Here is a 20817-nt window from a genome sequence, read left to right on the forward strand (position 1 = left end):
GACGTTTTTACTCCTGCGACATACGTACAGTATGGATTGTGTTTACATCTGCCGCAGTGCGCGTTGTCGCATTGCAGGTGAGAGTTGGCCAATGAAAACGTGCGTTACACAGAAATCGAAGATACCGGTTAATTTCCTTCCCGCGACTTTGATGTTAGTAAGTGAAAATAGTTCCTCGAATTCCCCACGAATCTCGAGCCTAATTCGGAGGAAAGATAAGGAGACATTTATATTTTGTTTCTTTATTTCTTAAATTTTTATTTTTGGAAAATTATTCTTGATATTTTCCTCGCAACGGCAAGAAATTCATTTGTGTGTAGGAATACACTATCAACTTAGATCATCATCTGCACGACGATTGTCCGGTTGCCGCTTAAATTTCATTTCTATCCACAATGGTAAGTAGTTACTTTTAACCATCGAACCACTTGATAGTGAAAGAAATGACCAAAGCGATCTTAATTTTGAAGAATGTTGATTATTTTTGGATTAATCCGACCCTACAAGTCTTAACCGGCAAAATGTTTACAAGATGACAAATATTGACAAATGTTGTAAGTTGAGACACTGTTTCATGAAAATAAATAATAAATAATAATGAAGTAGAGAGAAGATATAGTGAACATTAAAGGGAAAGACGTTGTACATTGCAGTGCACTGATTTTTTAATGTTGATTGTGTACACATTGAGATTGTCGCGCACTAGAGATATCGGTAGATCTTTAGAAATAAATTGACAGTAGGAAGTGCTTGCAAATTCTGAAGCTCAGCTTGCAAAGAAATTCATTGAATTTTAAACTCACTAGATAAGTATAGCTGTAGTATGTAGCCAGGTAACTTCCTGGTTCACTGGAGCTATGAATATTATACAGAATATATGGTTTCTATCTGAAAATGTAAGCTACATGGGCAAGGGTTAGAAAACGTGATAGAGGGTGAGTTTGCCGAGCCCTACATCACGTTTTCAACCCAAACCAAATATTTCAAGGCAGTTACCATGTAATTTGTTTATCCTGAAACATTTTAACATCTGACCTCCAAAACTAACCTGATTTAGGCACATCTCTGCATTTAAAACTAAAACATTTGGCTCTTTACCACTTAGTTCTGATCCTTAGCTCCTAGAAAATGGAATTGAGTACAGTTTGAGAGGTTTAATGGCAAGATGCTTTTGACTTTGTGTAGTGTAACCTCAATCATTTATTGTAACGAAACCCAAATAAAAAATTCACACATGATTTAAAAAAAATATTTTTAATGTTTGAATGATCAGTATAAAATGCTTAAAATATTCATTAGATTTTCTAGAGTACAGCAGATGCAAATTCTACCAATCTGATCAAATATTTACTGGTGTGAAGGCATTGGGCTAGTACCTTGGTGCACACTGCTTGTTTACTACATCAGGTTGAATTTTTGGAATAAACACTTTATATTTCATTCTTACATCTTGTATGTGAGGATGAATTAAGTGTTAGGTGTAAGAAAGCATAAACACAAAAACACTCTTAAAATAAAGTGCCAGGGGCAGACAATTTGGCTTCATTGTAAATGTAATTTGTTATATTTGTAAGTTTTTCAGTGTACTTTAAAGTCACTGTGACACAGTAAATGAAAATGAGTTCGCTGTAAGGGTCAATTCATTCTAAGCATGTTCCATTTAAGTGTGTTTTACAGTATAGCCATGTATTATTACAAAAAATACCGGTCTTGAATCTATCTTGCATATTAATGTATTACCAGAAAGAATATTATTACAAATTAAAGGTAATTTCCTTAAGATATTTATTATCTTATTTGACTCTTCATTATTATATTTTCCAGGCAGATCAGCTAACAGAAGAACAAATTGCAGGTATAAATGGGTGGAATGATACCGTAAACTGTTTAATTCGCCAATTGAAAAAACATATGCTAGGATCAATGAAAGAAATTCATTGTTTAAAATCGTTTATTCATTTAATTTCTTCATTTTTACAGAATTCAAAGAGGCTTTCAGTCTTTTTGATAAAGATGGTGATGGAACCATTACAACGAAAGAACTGGGCACAGTGATGAGGTCACTGGGTCAGAATCCCACAGAGGCAGAACTTCAGGACATGATCAATGAAGTAGATGCTGATGGTAATTTCCCACACTCCAAAGATTCATTGTGAAAAATAGTTATCAATGATCAAAGGGACAATGAGTCCCATGCTAAAATCTGTGACAGGATATAATACATAGATTAAAATAGTACAATCAGTGTGAATAACTAGTTATAAAGTGATGACTAATGAACAAATGGCTTTATGGGATTATAAAGCAATTTTCTCATTTGTAGTTTTATCTTGGACAGAGACATTTGAAAATTAAAAGTTCAAATTACAGACAAAACTTTTAGGCAGTAGTGTGTAAGAGCCAACTTCTGTATTTTAGCAACTATTAAAAAAAAGTTGGGAAGTGCAGCCATATTAAGATTTTATGTAATTATCTGTCAGATGCATGTTACTGTGTAAGTTTTTTTTCTCTCCTTTAAATTTGATGGTTATACAGATCTTGCCCTTTATTAAATAGGAAATGGAACAATAGACTTCCCAGAGTTTTTGACAATGATGGCAAGAAAGATGAAAGATACTGACAGTGAGGAAGAAATTCGAGAAGCATTCCGAGTATTTGACAAAGATGGCAATGGGTTTATTAGTGCAGCTGAATTAAGGCATGTGATGACAAACTTGGGAGAGAAGCTCACAGATGAGGAGGTGGACGAAATGATCCGAGAAGCAGACATAGATGGTGATGGTCAAGTTAATTATGAAGGTAAGTGGTTAAAAATAACAGGATTAGAACTTACTGTTGTTCTGAACCATACAGACCATTTCAGCTAATTAAAAAAAAATGAATTCATTTTCTTGATAAGGTACAAATGCAGTAAGAAGTTTTACCTTGCAAGTATCACTAGAATAAGCTGTTTATTAGTGATAAAAATTACCATCACATGCCAATTTACTTTTCATGGAGTAAATGTTGTTCTTGTATTCCTGGGGGGAACAAGTCATTATGGTTCAGATATTATGTATTGTGCATATATTAGAAAATATAATGATAGACTGATGTATCTATTGGCATGTTGCTTACTTGCATGATACCTTGTAAATGATATTCTGGAGTGATTATGAAGTTCCTTCAAAGAGAACAGAATGGATGCTTTCTATTGGGGTTGGGTGCTCACAGTGCTGTGTATATACTTCTTGTTTTGCTTTGGGGCATAACTTAAAAATTAAAAGGTCATCTTTTAATTAATCTTGGAAAAATCAGACTTCCCACTCAAATATCTAGTTCCAATTTGCAAGTTTCAAGATTATCTCCCTTGGTCCAGGTCTGCTCTTTCATCACATAGGGGGACAAATAGATTTTAAAGGCATTTGTCCAAGGGCAAGCAGGGATTTATCAGCCTGTTTTTGGAACACCATTTTTTATGGAATTCAATTGGGAAAAAATTATCTGCTTTTTGATGAAATTGGGAAAAATTAAAAATGTTGCCTAAATCGTGAATTCAGGAGTAATTCATTTTTAACACCATCACACACTAAGTACACATTTTCTCAAAGTCCTCTTTTGATATGTATTGATTAATATAATGCATTGAAAATATATTTTTCTATTTAAAATAATGCATACAGCAGACTTGTCGAAATCCATCAGTCCTGTTGGCAAGGCCGGTAAAAATTTGGACGGACTGATAACTTTTAAGAAAACGGCGATCCAGATGACCGTCTGAAAAAAATGAAGCGTGATGCAAATTGAATAAAGGTTGGGATCGGAATGCACAGCTGAAGGTCACACATACTCGGAAAAAAAATATGTGCAATAGCCAATTATATTTGTTAAAACAAAGTCAAAAAACATGTCATTTATGTCTTTTATTAAAGACTTTCTATCCCAGGGAAGGAAACTTGTAAGATTGAAGGCTGTTGAAAATAATCCAGGGCATTTTGTACATTTTTGGTGCTGTTATTCATAAGACTATCACAGCGTCAAAATTAGATGCATATATCTGGTCTGACAAAACAATGACTGGTCCGACAGAACCTTTGAAATTGGCACACCAAATGTCTGACAGTGATTTAAAAATTTCGACAAGTCTGATACAGTCCTAATCACAAACTCGTAGATCTATTGAGTTGTATATTTGAATTGGTGGAAATAACTTAATAAGTCTTAAATAATTACAAAATATTGCCATTTAAAGAAAAAGTGAGGAAATTTGGAATAATATGAAAGCATTGCTCACCAATTCAATGGGAAGAAATACTGCCAAATTGGGGAAAACAGCTCATTTTCAATTGGGAATGGGGCCAAATTTCGGCCCCTGAAAAGGCACTGATAAATCCCTGGAGTACATGGTCAAAATTCAATTGCCCTTCCTGAACTTTTGCTAGCTGCAGATCTGTTATTGTTTTATATTTGTCTTTGACCATAACTCTACACATCCCGTAATGCAAAAAAAATTTACGGTGCAATATTAGTTATCCAGGTTCAATCAAGGGAGTACGGGGATTTACCCCGAGTTGTATTCCATACACCTTGAGGCCGAAGGGTGTATGGAATACAACCCGGGGAAAATCCCCATACACCCTTGATTGGACCTGGATAACAAATTTATTTCTTACATACTCATAAAAATGCTTTGTAAACATCAAAGTCTAATCAACTGTGTCTCAATCTATCGATAACTATGTACAACAATGCATCGTGACGTCATGTTATTTGGTTTTTTATCATAGAGAAAGTATGCATTGACGTCACGTTTTATTTACACCCAGCTCAAGTCGGATGCACGGAGATTTACACCCAACTTTGTAACCATTCAAAGCTCATGTTACAAGCTACATAGGAAATAATATTTTTTTCACACTTTTGGGGAGAATTTCTCCACTTTCCAGCATCGGTCAATGAATTACCTTTCACTCCCTATTTCTAGGCACATTATTTAACTAATCTGTATATTTTATCCCATCTCCCAACCCTTTATAGTCTCTACAAGTGATAAACTCGCTTGATTAAAATTATTTGTTAGATTTCTAGTGCTGAAAATTCACTTCAAGCAAGTTTACTGCCTATAGAGACAACTATAAATGGTTCAGAGGTGGATAAAATATACATATTGGCAAGAGAATGTGTCTAGAATTAGGGAGTGAAAGGTAGTTGATTGACTAATGCTAGAAAAAGGAGAAATTCTCCCCAAAAGTGCACAAAAAATATTGGGCCGTAAATTGCACCTTTTTTTGCAGTATGGGATCTGTAGTGTTATGGTCGGGCGTAACAAAAAATTATGTTTGTTTACGGTTACCCGACCGACCGTAATTTTCATCGCCGACCCAAACTTTTTTTTCGGACGTCATAAAAATCCGGAAGTTATTGACCGGTCAGTTTAACTTTTACATTCATCTTTCGAAATTGAAAGTACAAAAAACAAAACCAGCGAGTTCAATATTTATACACCAACGAGTTCGTTGTAATTTGCTAACCATTGCGTGGCAGTTCCAGGGGTGTGCAACTAGCATCATCTGATACCCGGTGCTACCGGTTTTTGGGTAGTAAAAATTAAAATTAAGCATATAGTACATGAGAAATACAAACGGTATTTTCACTCATTGTTTTGCTATTTAATTTCCAACTAATGAAAATTTTCCAGGCAGCGTGCTCCAACTGTTCTTAAATTACTTTAACCTTATCCATTTTGAAGTACTACCTGACTTATTTACTTCAAAAAACGATAATCCGAATTTCCTCCATCCCTCTGTTAATGGTAAATTGACATGCAGATATCTCTTTCCATTATTTACGGTCCCCTAATCAACTAATAGCAAAGTGTTATGTGGTTAAACTTTAATATATATCAATTGTATTTAATGGCTTGAAATGAAAATAAAATAATTTTGCTTCATTTTAGGTAAGTTACAATAGTATAATATGTTCAGAAAAGAAAAGATATACATAATTTCTTAAAATTTTGAAACTTCAAATTTAAAAGGGATGGCTTAGGACTCTGACTTTCTCAACAATGAACTTTTTACGATATTTGTTTTTACAATTTTTTGCCCCTATATTTGGACTGCTCAGTTTTAACTTCGGGCTAGTAACTTTATTGCTGTTACAAGCCTGTGGGCTAGTACTTGATTTTTTTTAATTGCACACCCCTGAGTCGTAAGGCAGTTGGCAAGAAACCACCTATATTTCAAGCCAAACAAAAGTAAGGCACCATACAATGGTAAAACTGTTTTGTAATATAACCAACTCATGTGAATTTGTGTATAAAAAAATTCAATAAAATAAAAAAAAATTCCTACCTACCGACCCTATTTTATTTCAGCATGTAACAGTAAACAAAGATATTTTTTTGTTTGGCCTCAAAGATAAATATATAAAACCATAACGCTACAGATCTGCAGCTAAATTTTTGCTTGCCCTACCATAAACTAATACTGCATTTATAGATATTTCAAAAAAGAGGAAGACAAATAGTAGATCATGTAATGCTCAGCCTTAAATCTATGGGTTACATATTGATTTTATTTTTGGTAAGTCACTTGCCCACCGGCAAGTGGTTGATAACAGTGGTGAGGGTCTAAGGGACAAAAAAAAAAGAAGAAAGAATTAATGCGCAAAGGAGAGGCAGTAATTTTCAGTAAATTTGCAATTTTTCCCCTTTAAAAAGGGTACATTTTCATGGTATAGTCAGTAATATTTTAGTATTTCCTGTTTTCCCCCTTAAAAATAATCATTTTCATACTGGAAAAAATGATTAAAGTTTCAGAAAAATGGGCAAAATGCACGATTTTGCACCGCTTATCCAACAGCTTCTGGTTGCCTAAGTGCTCCCTTAGAACCCCTTGCCTAATTGGTTGTTATTTTGATTGACTTCATGATCATGTCTCAATACATTGCAAAGTTTTTCATCATTACCCTCTCAGACACCTCTGCAGTGGGTTGGCATTAAATTGCTGGCATGAAGTAAACTTACTATTCAAGAAATGATCTCAAATTAAACTAAAGTTCTAGATCTTCTTTGTAAATCATTTCATTAAAAGACAAACATAAGAGCATATATTTAATGAAATGAATTTAATCAAACACACCATTTATTGGGCCATTGATGGAGATAAATGTATGAGCCTACCATAGTAAATCATGTCTAAGAATTTTGTGGTAGAAAATTGATAAGGACTATCTTCCATTTATGTACGACAGATCATCGTGAAAGTTAAACTGACGCGACTTTTTGAGATGAATAATTTATTAATAATGATCCCATGTAAATGCATGATGCTGAGTTTTGTGGTGTGTTTTATTTCAGAATTTGTGGCTATGATGACATCAAAGTAGATAACTACCATCCATAGTGTGCCTAGTTTGTTGGACCTATAGATCAGAATGAATGTCACTGCAGCTATATGGCATGTCAGGTGTTAGAAGAATGGCAACTGCTTGTCTAGCTAGGCTTTATGGTTAAAGACATTCTACCATTATTTCACTCTTATTATTGTGTTGCTCTGAGGATCAAAGAACATACTTAGTGCTAGTTATTTATGTGTACCTTCCTAACTGTTGATATTGTTATTAGTTAAGGTGCTATGTCTTGGTGCAGTTATGCATCTTGCCTCAATGTCAAATAAAGCACAAAAAATACTAAACAGAAGCATTAATTTCAGAATTTAAATGACAGGCTTTAACTTAACAGAATTGTTGAGGGATGGTCAAATGTTCTTTGTTTTATTTATTGCAGAATTTGTTACGATGATGACTTCAAAGTGAGAAAGAATTGTAATTTGGTATATTCTGTTATCCTTTGGTTTTGTTTAATTGAACTGGTAAAAATATTTGTGTTCAGAAAATGTTAATGAACAGTTTCCATTTTTTTTAAAAATCTTTTACGTACATCTTGTGTACATTAAATAGCTAGTCATATTGTGCAATTTAGTACCTGTTCTGTACTTAGTTTATTGATTGAAACTTTACATTCTTAATATCTTCAAGATAATCTTGCAACTTTAGCTATGCCTGTTGTACTTTATGACTTGGAGTTAAAACAAGTAAAGGTGTTCACTTTGAATTTGTATTATAATTCCAGCGGTATAAAGGATTATGTTTATTGTTTCTTATTGATATATTTTTCATTGATTATTTTATATTTTTATTTACTACCATCACTGTATATGAATTCCCTCATTGAAAAGACTGGATTGTCTACCAGTTTGAGTTAATATCATTGAAATATTTAAAGTTGTTTCATGTATGAAATGTTATCTATTTGAATAATTGAATTATGATAGTTTTCATACATTATAAATTTCTGTCTACGCTAGTGCACCAAACAACGCAAGACTAGAGAAAACTACCGTCATAGAGAATTTATTCAAGTTTCTTATTCATCCAATTTTCATCTCTCAAATTCAGGAATGCACTTCGGGTGTATAAGTATTGTTATGTCACCTATCATGTTGTTTTATATCTTCATAACATGATATCCTGAATAAATGATGTTGTAAATTATGACAAATTTGTTTTTTTTTTTTGCCTTTGTTAAATAACTGTTGTATCCTATTATTTGATGTATTCACAATAAGCAACATCTTGTGCTTTCTATCAAAGTTGCAATTAGTATTGATTTTTATGCCCCCGTTCGAAGAAGGGATGATATATAAATATTGCTTTGCTGCTGTCTGTCCACCAACAGTTTGCAGTCTTCACGAAAACTTTTCTGAGACACTAGCCAGTAGGGCTAGTGGATTTTACAGTATTACTAGCCCAAAGAAATTTTTATTAGCCAACGAAAAAAAAAGAAAATAAAAGAAATGAAATTGCAGAATTTACTGTTGTATCACTCTATTCCATTTAAATTTCATACTGAATAAAAAACAGAATTCCTTTTCTTTTGTATTTCTTCTGCTTAATAATTTTGTTTTCCCCTCATTTGAATCATAAATAAATCAGTTATCATTAATAAAGATTAAATTAATTTGAACAAACAAGTATTTTTAGCTTTTTGATAATGTACATGTATTGTACATTAGCTCCTTTTCTGGTAATTAGACTTCTCTCCCAAAGAAGTGACTTTTTTCATATTAAATTTTGAGATACATTGTTAATATAAATTTGGATGACAGTTAACTTAGTTAACTCATGTAATCCTTTACTCTTTAATTAAATGTGTAATCAGAATTAATTAAATGGGATTTCTGCATGTATTTACCATAAACGATCTGACAGAGGAAATTCGGATTAGAGAAAAAAGACGATCGTTTTTATGGAAAAATAAACTATCAAGTAGTGCTAAGTGAATTAGATGAGGGAGTTTTCTGAAGAATAGGACTACAGTGGTTTCATTTTATTTATTGGTTAAGATTTAAAAGCAAAAACTCTTAAAGTACCTGCTTACTTTTCACTGGCCAGTCGGGCTACTTCTGAAACAATTTTTACTAGCCCAGACCAATTTTTACTAGCCTCGGGCGTCGGGCTAGTGAGTTTTCGTGAAGACTGGTTTGTGTCATTTTCTTCTTCCCAGAGGTTGCACACACTGAAATAAAATTTGGTATACAGATTTTTCATAAGAATATCTGTCACCTGCATGGCACAGTGGTACAGCTTCTGCTCTAGAGTCGTAAACTTGCGTCACGGGTTTGAATCCCACTGTAGGACATGGAGACCAGTCTTTTGGGTGAGACTGTATAAAGCGAGGTCCTGTGTTGCAGTAGGTGTTGGCACGAGAAAGATCCCTCCCTGCTCAATGGCCCTGAGTGCCGAGTATGGGACAAAATTTGCAGCTCTCCGCTGTCAAGTGGTGGCGTCTCCATACGAGTGAAAAATTCTCAAGAGGGACGAGCCGAAAGCTCAAGTAAGCTTTTTCTGATCAAAATTGTCCGTTGTCTGTCATTGGCATTGTCGTAAACTTTTCATATTTTCATCTTCTTCTCAAGAACCACTGGGCCAATTTTAACCAAACTTGCCACAAAGTATCCTTGTGTGAAGGGGATTCAAGTTTGTTCAAATGTCTTCCAAGGGGAGATAATTATGAATTAGTGAAAAATTCGTGTCATTTTTTTAAAATCTTCTCAAGGACCACTGGACCAGGAAAGATGAAACTGAGGTGGAAGCATCCATAAGTAGTGCAGATTCAAATTTGTTCAAATCATGACCCCCAGGGATAGGATGGGGCCCAAAATGGTCAATCAAATTTTTACAAAGGAATACATAGGAAAAATCTTTTAAGAACAGCAAACCCATGATTAGTCATATTTATATGGAAGTATCTGAAGGTGGTGTATATTCAAGTTTGTTCAAATCATGACCCCGGGGTAGGGTGAAGCCACAGTGGTCGATCAATTTTTACATAGGAATATATAGGGAAAATCTTTTTAAAAAAATTTACAAGAACAGCAGAGCCACGATTGGTCATATTTATGTGAAAGCATCCTCATGTGGTGTAAATTCAAGTTTGTTGAAAACGTGACCAACAATGGTCAATCAAATTTTTACAAAGGAATATATAGCAAAAATCTTTAAAAATCTCTAGAACAGCAAAGCCATGAATTTTCATATATGGAAGCATTCTCAAGTGGTGTAGATTCAAGATTGTTCAAATCATGACCACTTGGGGTAGGTTGGGGCAACAAATATCTGTCAAAGTTTTACATAAGAATATATAGAAACAAGAACATATAGAAACAATTTTCTTCTCAAGAACAGCAAAGCTATGTTTAGTTTTTTTTTTTATATGGAAGCATCTTCAATCATGTGGTATAGATTCAAGTTTTCAAATCATGACCCCCAGGGGGTAGAGTAAGGCCACAGTGAAATTTAAACTCGCACGAAAAAAGTCAGTCAAAAAAGTATGTTTGCATGCTTAGTTAGTGTATATTCAATTTTGTTCAAATCAAATCTATGGCACGCCAAGTTCACAAAAATGAGATAATTATAGTTTCACAATCGGTAAACTAGGTTTATCGGTTGTAAACTATAGTTTACAATCCGTAAACTATAGTTAACAACGTTAATCTACATTTCACATCTGTAAACCATAGTTAACGCGATAATCTATGTTTCACAACCGTAAACTATACTTAACACCGAAAACAATCATTTGCGATTGCAAAATATAGATTATCTGATAAATACAGTTTCACGATTTGTAAACTATAGTTTACAAACCGTTAACTATAGTTAACAATCTGATAAATATAGTTTCACAATTTGTGAAACTATGATTAACAACTCTTAACTATAGTTTACGATTGTAAACTATAGTTTACAAACGTGAATCTATATTTATCAACAAAATCTATTGTTAACGCTTTATTACAGACAGATAAACTTAAATTAACATTCGTAAACTATAGTTAACAATCGTTAAATATAGTTTTACAGATGAAAACTATACTTAACGAATCGTTAACTATAGTTTACGGTTTGTAAACTATAGTTTACATTCGATAAACCTAGTTTATCAATTGTGAAACTATGATTATCTCATTTTTGTGAATTTGGCGTGCCATACAAATCCCTTCTCCTTTTTAGGATTAAGTATGGACCACTTTTTCAAAACTATTCTAATTCTTTTTTTTTATTAGCCAGATGAGTGCTCTGGTGAGCGATATGGCCCATGGGCCTCTTGTCCTGTCTTGCTGCCGATGAATTTTGACGTCATGGATTTCGTCATTTTCTTGCAATCCTAAAAATGTCTTCAAGATTGACCACAATAATTTTTTAATACGCAAATTTCGAGAATATCTCCCCTGGTGGGCTCTTTCGTTGAGGAGGGGAGTTTCTTTGCCGCGTAAACAAACAGGTGGGACAGTTATTTATATATTGGATATATCGCATCATCGATATACTGGTTTTTCATAACTACATAATTGTAAAGATGCACTTTTCAACTTGAGAATAACCGAATTAATGTAAAAGCGTCATTTTCTAAAGCAAACAAATCGGGGAAAAAAAGAAAATATAAGTGGATGTGAGACTTTTCAGACGAGGGAATAGAGATATGGACCTCTAATAAATACGTTACACATGCATCTGAACATTGCACGTCGGCAATTTAAGGAGGGACAGGACCTTTAGCTTTAAAAAATTCCTGTCCATGAATTTTTTTCGTATTTTTTATATTACTAATTTAATATGCACTTAACATTTTAAAACGGTCCTGTCATGGGATTTCTTGACTTATTTAAAAGATATCGCCCCACAAATACCGCCCTATGTAGAGTTTGTATGGAGTTTAGATACTTCATGTTTACGGGCCCATGACGGAGTCCATCATGCGAATTTTTACGCACAAACGATAAATATTATAGATAACACTATAAACTCAAATATTTCAGAATATTCATAGTGTTTAAATTATCTGAAAGCAATTGTTTTAATTTTATATAGTATTTGGGTGGGATAATTTCTGCATTTTTCAAGGCAGCTTCAACGACAAAAACCTCATTGGGAAAAAATTCTTTCAATAAATATTTTTAAATTAACGATTGAATGTCAGTCCTTCGTCGTAATTATTTACTGCATAAATATCACAGGGTGAAGCTTACCTAAATTCCGCACAGGACATCGTTGAATTAGACGTAAGCATGATAAAAACACTTCACGTTTGTATTTTCCGAGTGCGGGAAATCAATTGTGACGTCACAAGAAAACATAAACATTCAAAATTATCTAAATAGAGAGAATCTCTGCTACTAAACACGAAAAAATATTAATAATAAAAAATCTGCTTCAAAAATTTATCACGATACATTGACTGTGACCTGTTTATTATGAAATTAAATTGAATCATGACGGGTGTGTGTACTTGATCTCGCTGCACTGAAAATTCAAACACTACGTCTATGACGTCACTGACGTCAAACTGCAGGGTAAAGAGAAACAAATGTGTGGATTGGGCAACTTCACAATATCTAAATGATGGCAAGATCTTTAAAAATTTTATGAATAATAATTTCTAAAATTAAACATGTTAAATGTTTAAACAACAATTTTAGAATTTAGAATAAAATTCCACAAGAACTGTTGATTTTAACAACGTTTAACACGTATATCATCACCGATTATGACGTAATATGTCTTTTTAGTCATGTGACATGTGCCCTGTCTCCCCTTAAATGACACATTGATTATTTTCCTTATTATAACTTCAAAGAACCCACTAACTTTTTAGAAAATGTACAATCAAGAAAATCTTTGACTTTTTATAAAGACCACGACGTTTATTTCGTTTTCAAGTACCCTATAATTGAAAGTAGATTTGTAAATATACACAGTTGAGCTTGATAAAATCATAAATGCATCACTGCTTAACATTATTATCTTTCTATAACTTTTAATAAATTTTAAAAGCCATAAACATCGTTCATTTATTTATGCACGTTTGTATACAGAAACAACCTGTCCTACCTCGCGTATTGTCAATATTTTACAAACAACTAAACATCTGATCTGAAATATTGAGTTTAATGCCCACATAATCGAAGATTCAGGGTATATAGTTTTTGACCTGTCCGCAAAAACAAAGCATTTCTTTAGACACCAAACTTGTTTAGAAGTTTGACCCACTTTTTGGCTCACCTGACCTGAAAGCTCAAGAAAAATTTTCAGATCACCCATTTTCCGTCTGTGAGATTTTCACATTTTCAACTTTTCAAGAACCACTGGGCCAATTTTAACCAAATATGGTACAAAAGCTTCCTTGCGTAAAGGGGAGTTTGAATTGTTAATAAAAACGAAAGACCAAGCCTCCTCAAAATGGGAGTTAATCAAGAAACTACAAAAGTAAGGTGGGGTCATAAAAATTTTCTCAAGACCACTGAGCCAGAAATGGAGAAATCCTTGGGTGATGCAGATTCTAAAATTTTCAAATCATGACCCCCCGGAAGTAGCGCAGGACCGCACATGTCTGAAATGTTTACCTTAGTAATAAACTACAAAAAATGAGGGCCAAGGTTGAGATAAGACACAATACATAGGCAAAGATTTTCCTCAAATTCATTTCTTCTGAAACTCTGATATTTTGTTGTAGGATACAATATCCGTCTTTATATAGAATACGAAAGAAATTTTGCATGAATAGTTTGAAATATGGCCTATCAGACCCCCGTAAGAAGATTATGAAGTCAGACATTCGACTTGAGAATGATCCTTATTTCAACATAATTAATTGATCCATTGCAAATTTGTGTAATGCTGTTTATATATAGAGAAACCTTTTTGTTACTTTAACTCAGTAAGTTATACTGATACTGGAAAATTTTAGCAAAATATTATGTAAAAATAAAACATACATAGCGCCTGAATTGAAAATTCACATGTAAATATCCTACACAAGTTTAAGTTTTCTTAAGAGAACACGTATGATTCAAATTTTACAAAAAATCAACAGAATAATTCAAATGGGTCCTAGAATAAAATATGTAAAAATGAAGAAAATTGAACAAGTGGTTTTAGATATTTTGGCGATTAAGGGGGCTCTCTACACTACGGAAGCCCTGGAGGGACATTGACTTACTTGTTATGACTTATTTGTTATAACTTATTTGTTTTGAGATTTTTTTGGTTAGTTCTAACTAAGTGTAGGTAAGCTATTGAGAATGATTAATTGTAGTTTTGTAGTTAAACGTACAGTACTGGTGTAATTACTGAATTTTTATCTGTTAATTACTGACGCCCTGGATGGATATTGACTTATTTATTTTGTCTTTTGATTTATTTCTTATGTGTTTTGACTTATTTCTTGTGTGTCTTGACTTAGTTTTTATGACTTAACTTTGAATTCTTGTTATTTTAAATTTGTTATTACAAGTTTACTTCACAAAAAGTGGCGTGAAAGATGTAGGTAACGTATAGTTTCAGTAAAAAAAAGTCCTTGAATTTATTACTAAAGACAAGATAAAATAGTAGTCATGTTCTTGTTTTCAATCATTATGCAAATTGGATGTTACATATATGAATTAAGTAATAACTTTTAGGAAATAACGAAACATTCCCAACAAATAAGTCAAAACAAAAAAGTTATAACAAATAACTCATAACAAGTAAGTCAATGTCCCTCCAGGGCTTCCGTACTACACCTATAAAGTATGACTGATTTTTGTTGCATGCATTTGTTTCTAATAATAGGCCCCATATCCGATAAAATAAGGTTCCAAAGTACTTCAATTTATTTTTTAGAAATATTTGAAATATTTTATTTATTTTGTTAAAATCCCTCCTATCTATATTTTTAAAAGCCCAGTGCTTTAAATTTCTCTTCAAAGTTTAATGTTATAAAATACTGAAATAATAACCAACAAAGATAAAAAAAAATCAACATAATTTTTATATAAATTTACAAAAATAGACAAAAGAAAACTAAAACAGCATTTTCTTGAGAATAGCTGGTTGGATCCTCTTCAATATCTGAAAAGATATATAATATCAAAGGGTAAAAACAATGAAAAAAAGAAATTGAAAAAAATTGAAAAACTGTCAAAATTTTATAAACATCACAAAAATTCAGGTGTGAGAGATCCGCTTTAAGAGTGGACTCAAATATCTTGGTACTGTTTTTTTTATATAAACTTCAAATAAACTCTACTTGCACAAGTAATAAACAAATGGCACGCAAGGACATTGAAAGAAGTTGGTATTGTGCATGTATTGTTTTTCAATGAGTTTAAGCGAAAATCATCGCGTTTCCAGTCAATGACAAAGACATGTATTTAGTGAATTCATGGTATTGAGAAGGGTAGATTTACTTACCGTTTTTATCCAACTTGCATGTGTTATTCAGTGCTATATATAACAAAACAAGATAAGATGGTAAATGGCCAAAAGCGGTAAAAGAAATTCCTATAACCAAATGCACACTTCGTCTAAAACCTGCACGTTTCCCATACTTGTAAACAGCTGACAATCAATGGTGATCAAACGTTTGGGTCATGCGAAATTTCACCGGGTATAACCATTCATTCGGGTGTTTAGAACATAACCTACTTATTCAGCCAATCAAATGCTTCAATTTCTCGCAAAGAATTGATTCTTCATGGTGAAGAATTCTGCTATTTCTGAAAAATTCAACGGAGTCTGATTGGTTCACTTGACAGTTATATAGGTGTGTCTTCATTGGTCTTTGTTCAGCACACTAAAAGAAACTATTCAGAACCCACGTGCTGTTTACAATGATATTTAAACTTTCTAGGCTTTGCTACACTTTTTTCCCACTGTAATCTTTTGTCGCCTTTTTGAATATTATTTTTTTTCCCATTTCGGTACATACGGAAAATACAACAATCGTCATGTACATCAGAGAGGAACCTTGTCTTTGAAGACAGATTTAATCACAATTTCCATCAAGTTTTTATTCGATATTAGACAGCGATACCCTCTCCTACTGACTAGGGCCTTATCATCTTAACAAAATCATTTTTCAATAATATAGATTTTACTTTTCTTGTTACATGGGTATTCATTAGTTCAGTTACTTTAATATCTTCACCATACCATTTCCCCAGTAAATCAAGCTATTTCATATAATCCCGTGCTAAACTGAATGGGTTGGGAGTCCATTCTGAAACCGCGTGTGTTCGATAATGATTGCGTGCTCGATATGTACAAGGAGCGGTCAAGTTGAGCCTTATATATGATAGAGTCGTGGGAGGAGTTTATTTTTAATCCATTCATTTCATTGGCTGAGGTTCTGTTCTAAGTCAGTAAGATCATACGAAGAGAAATCTTCGTCATGAAGAATGGGCTCCGCTTCGCTCCGCCCATTCTTCTTGACGAAGATTTCTCTTCATATGATCTTACTATTAGGCCAGCATTTTTTTATTTTTAGGTTTACGAACATTAGAATGAAAAAGTCCCGTAGGAGGAGGAAATAAAAAAAAAATAAAATTATATTTTGGATACATTATCGACTTTTCTACATTAATTTTTGCTTCTTTTTTTATGCTCTCCTAACAGGCTTCTTGCCACTGGACACATAAGGGTTACAAAGGGGAAAATACAACCTTTAATTGTTTATTTCATCATCTACCAGTTGGGGGCAGTGATATAAATCTTTTGATGTTGGACAAAATACAGATTTTTTTTTAAAAAATCAATTTTTTAAATCTCTTTTAATATATCTTCATTTTTGTTTTTAATGTGTGTTAGATAGAAATTATTCTAAAATATTAATATACTCGAGACCTATAAAAGTAATCATTCCTTTCATAAAACAGACATGGAGTATTCCCAAGGAGTATTGAGGAGTAGGGTGGAATTTTTTTCAATTAAGTGTAAAATAATTTTTCTGGCTGCCATAAACGATACTACATGTCTGTATATATTTGCATATTCTTGTTTTTAAATATTTGAAATATTTTATTTCTTTAGGCTCTTGTTTATTTCTTCCTCAAATGGACTTAACTTCTCCCATAGTTTTATTCATTACATCTGATGCATAAGCGACCCTTTTCTGAAGAATGATGCTAAGACTGTAAGCTATGACAGAAACCTAAACAATGTCTCTGACAATAGCTACCATGGGCAGTTTTAAACCTGTGGGAGGAAAATAATTTACAATTACAGTTACTTTTGAATACGGATACATAATTATCTCACCAACATGTCACTTTGCAACAAAGTCGTCAGCATTTTATTGTTCTCTGAACGGGTGAAACGTTTTGAATGGCACTCCTATCGATAAAAATTTACATTAAACCAAGCTTTACTGCTGCTATGGACTTGACACAGATCTCCCTTCATTTTAAAACCGGAAGTACGAGTTCGTAAATTTGGAATTTCGATCCCGACTCAAATTTGACATCGGAAAGAAAAAATTCTGTTTTTCTCAATTTTATTTTTTTTCTGAAAATTCAAAAACTTGAGCGGCGGGTTTGTAAACCTAAAAATAAAAAAATGCTGGCCTTACATACAAATCGAGAACAGAGTATCCTCTAGTCGATGGGAAGATAATACATATGTCTTATCTTATCAAATTTGCATTTTTGGGGGGATATATTTTGCTGAAAAGCATATATGCTTATTGGAGAAATAAATTTCTGAGTGTATGGCGTTTTGACACGTAATGATGAATTAGCATATGGATCGACAAGCCATGTTTTATATCATTTTTTTCTCATCTAAAAATCTTATTCTAATAAGTTTGTAAATGTATTATTTAATAATTAAATAAGTAGAAATTGAATAAATTGACAAACAATTCATTTTTAAAGAAAGGATACGTATTGGGCAATACACTGTATTAATTGATGTGATATAATGTACATTCCATCCACAATATCGCACGTTGTGTTATACTCAGTGATTTATCGGTGTTAAGTGAATTTGAATCTGATCATTTGGGATCAAAATGGCGTTTTTACGGAAGTACGCCATGTTGTGACGTTGTAGAGAGCCCCCTTAAAAAAATTCAATTCTGGCCAAAAAAAAAGAAACTAAAAGATTTAGTAGATGATGTAACAATTTTTGAAACTTTGACCTCTTTATATGACCTTGACCTTTATAGTACATAAAGAATGAAGACTTCATATGTATGTGTCCAAATTTCAGCCCTCTACTATTTATGGAACAAAAGTTACACTGCATTTAATAACAGACTCTTACATGTTTGTTTATTGCATTTAAATAGTGCAATCACATTCTAAAATATTTATAAGCTCCCAAGTGACCAATATATACTATTATGATTCTCTGATTTTTTCACATGACGAAAACATGCCACAACTTATCATTTTTCTTTCAAGGATCATTCACTGTTGTCAATATAGTAGTATCATTACTTTTTTTTCTCCTGTACTTTTTAAAGAAATGAGTTAAAATAGAATCCATGGGTGTTTTGTGCTACCTTAAACATACAACTGTACATTAGTTTTCTCACTCATTTATATATATCCTCTACTTTCTGAAATTTCTGATTGAGTGACTGTCTGTATTAAGGAATTTTGCTCGATGGACCCATGGGGCTAAGAAATGGCTACGCATAAATCATTTTATTAGTCTGTTTATTTGTTTAATATCCTTTCAATAATTCTTCACTCATATTAAGATGTGACTACTTGCCAGTGGAAGGATGCAAAGGATGAGTGCACTTGAGTTGGGTCCCAGTGTTTTGATCCTGAGCTTTTGAGCACATTTTGATCTGGACCAGGAACTATATTTTGTGGCGGAAGGGTTTATTATTTTTATTTATTATTATTTTTTTTTTTAGAAGAAATTGATCAATTTTTCTTTTTGAAATATATGTAGTAATGTTAACTTGTAAATCAACAATATTGTAACTTAAAAATTATATCTAAATGTCGAGCTGATTGCGACAGATGGTATTTTGTTCTTCTTACTATTCCATCAAATAAATCGTCTGGAATTTCTTATAAAGCGTTGAAAAGTCGATTGTATGTTTCACTGTTTGAATTTTATTCAATCTTGTGATTTAAAAAGGTCTAATGTTCCTCGGAGATTTGAAGCATCCGCATATGATTTGCACCACTTCTCGACTTAATATTGCTGTACTGTAAAAAGTTTATCTCCGTCAATTCTGAGGCTTGGATTTACTGGAACACGCTATGTATCTTTGTTTGTAAGATATATTTATTAAGTTTTGGATATTAGTATAGGTATGATCATTTAAATTCATTCTGATAGTTTGGAATGTGAAAAAATATTTGAAACTGACGTATGATTTTGAATTTTTTTTTTCCTTAGAAAGGGAATTATGGGTAAAGGTTGGATTACTACTCGCAGAGTTATATCTACAGTTCATCTAAAACACAATATTTTAATCAGCTTTATATTGAACGAAGACAATATTGTTATTTATGAGGGATAGTTTTGGTAATTACAACCATTTTGTGGTATCAGCTATTCGAATATAGGTGATATCACCTATTCAGCTTTTAAATTGGTCACCTATTCAAATAGGTCGTATATCAACAATCTAATGGGTGACATCACATATTTAATAGGTGACATCATATATTTTATAGGTGACATCACATATTTAATAGGTGACATCATATATTTAATTGATGATATCACCTTCTCAAATTGATGATTTAACCTAATCGACTTTTCTAATGGTGATATCACTTATTAGGTGATATACGAGATGGCAATAAATACCAAAACAGCGCTTAATAATTATCTGCTTTGTCTTTAGGGACCAGTATATACTGATCGCGTGATCTATCTTTTTTTCTTCTCTGTATTATTGAAGACGGAAACAATCGCTTAATGCGAGATTTCAACATCCATCTGTTACTTATTTAAATTTATCTTGACAAAGTGTCAAGATCTTCTTTTTGGCCAGCGTAATCTTACACAGAATGTATAATACTTTATTGAAATTTTGCCGCCAATAAAAATCTTTTTTTCCCTAATTATAAATTTTTAATTAAGTTTGCATTATTAATTATATGATGAACGTCACCGGTTATGACATTTGGACCAAAAGGACTATATATGAGTGCAGAATAAGACACAGTGAAGTGTTATGTTTAAGAATATCCGATCCTCAGCCAGGAAAGATAACTCTTTAATTTATAATTTTATTCAAAATGCCTCAAATTAAAGCTTGATATTGAAATCTTTTCTTGCAAGAAATAGGAACTACTAAAGTACCGAATAAGTATAAATATTATACAATTTTCTTTAAAAGCCTGGATACATATGATCCTTACTCCTAAAATGTATTAGTTCATATGAAAATATGCTGTAAGTAGTTATATTCGCATTTCCTGAAAATTTATTTGAGATTTACAAATTTTTTCTATATGATATCATTAACTTTAAAGATGAAGT

The 20817-nt window shown here is 32.6% G+C and overlaps 1 protein-coding gene across 2 annotated transcripts; it reads left to right on the forward strand.

Annotated features, from left to right (window-relative positions):
• The first annotated feature begins 132 nt into the window (after nucleotides 1-132).
• Nucleotides 133-8542, forward strand: LOC134252504 (calmodulin). 2 transcript variants are annotated; one of them, XM_062735001.1, is made up of 5 exons: nucleotides 133-398; nucleotides 1825-1855; nucleotides 1981-2124; nucleotides 2557-2799; nucleotides 7769-8542. In XM_062735001.1, the coding sequence occupies exons 1-5, from the start codon at nucleotides 396-398 to the stop codon at nucleotides 7795-7797; spliced, it is 450 nt and encodes a 149-aa protein (XP_062590985.1). In that variant the 5' UTR covers nucleotides 133-395; the 3' UTR covers nucleotides 7798-8542. The 2 variants fall into 2 exon arrangements, with proteins under 2 accessions (XP_062590985.1, XP_062590984.1); XM_062735000.1 differs by having other exon boundaries at nucleotides 135-398; nucleotides 7340-8542.
• Nucleotides 8543-20817: the final 12275 nt, after the last annotated feature.

The sequence above is a fragment of the Saccostrea cucullata genome, unplaced genomic scaffold (genome assembly GCF_032062105.1).
Source record: "Saccostrea cucullata isolate Sc308-1 unplaced genomic scaffold, CSIRO_AGI_Scuc_v1 ctg167, whole genome shotgun sequence".
Lineage (NCBI taxonomy): Eukaryota > Metazoa > Mollusca > Bivalvia > Ostreida > Ostreidae > Saccostrea > Saccostrea cuccullata.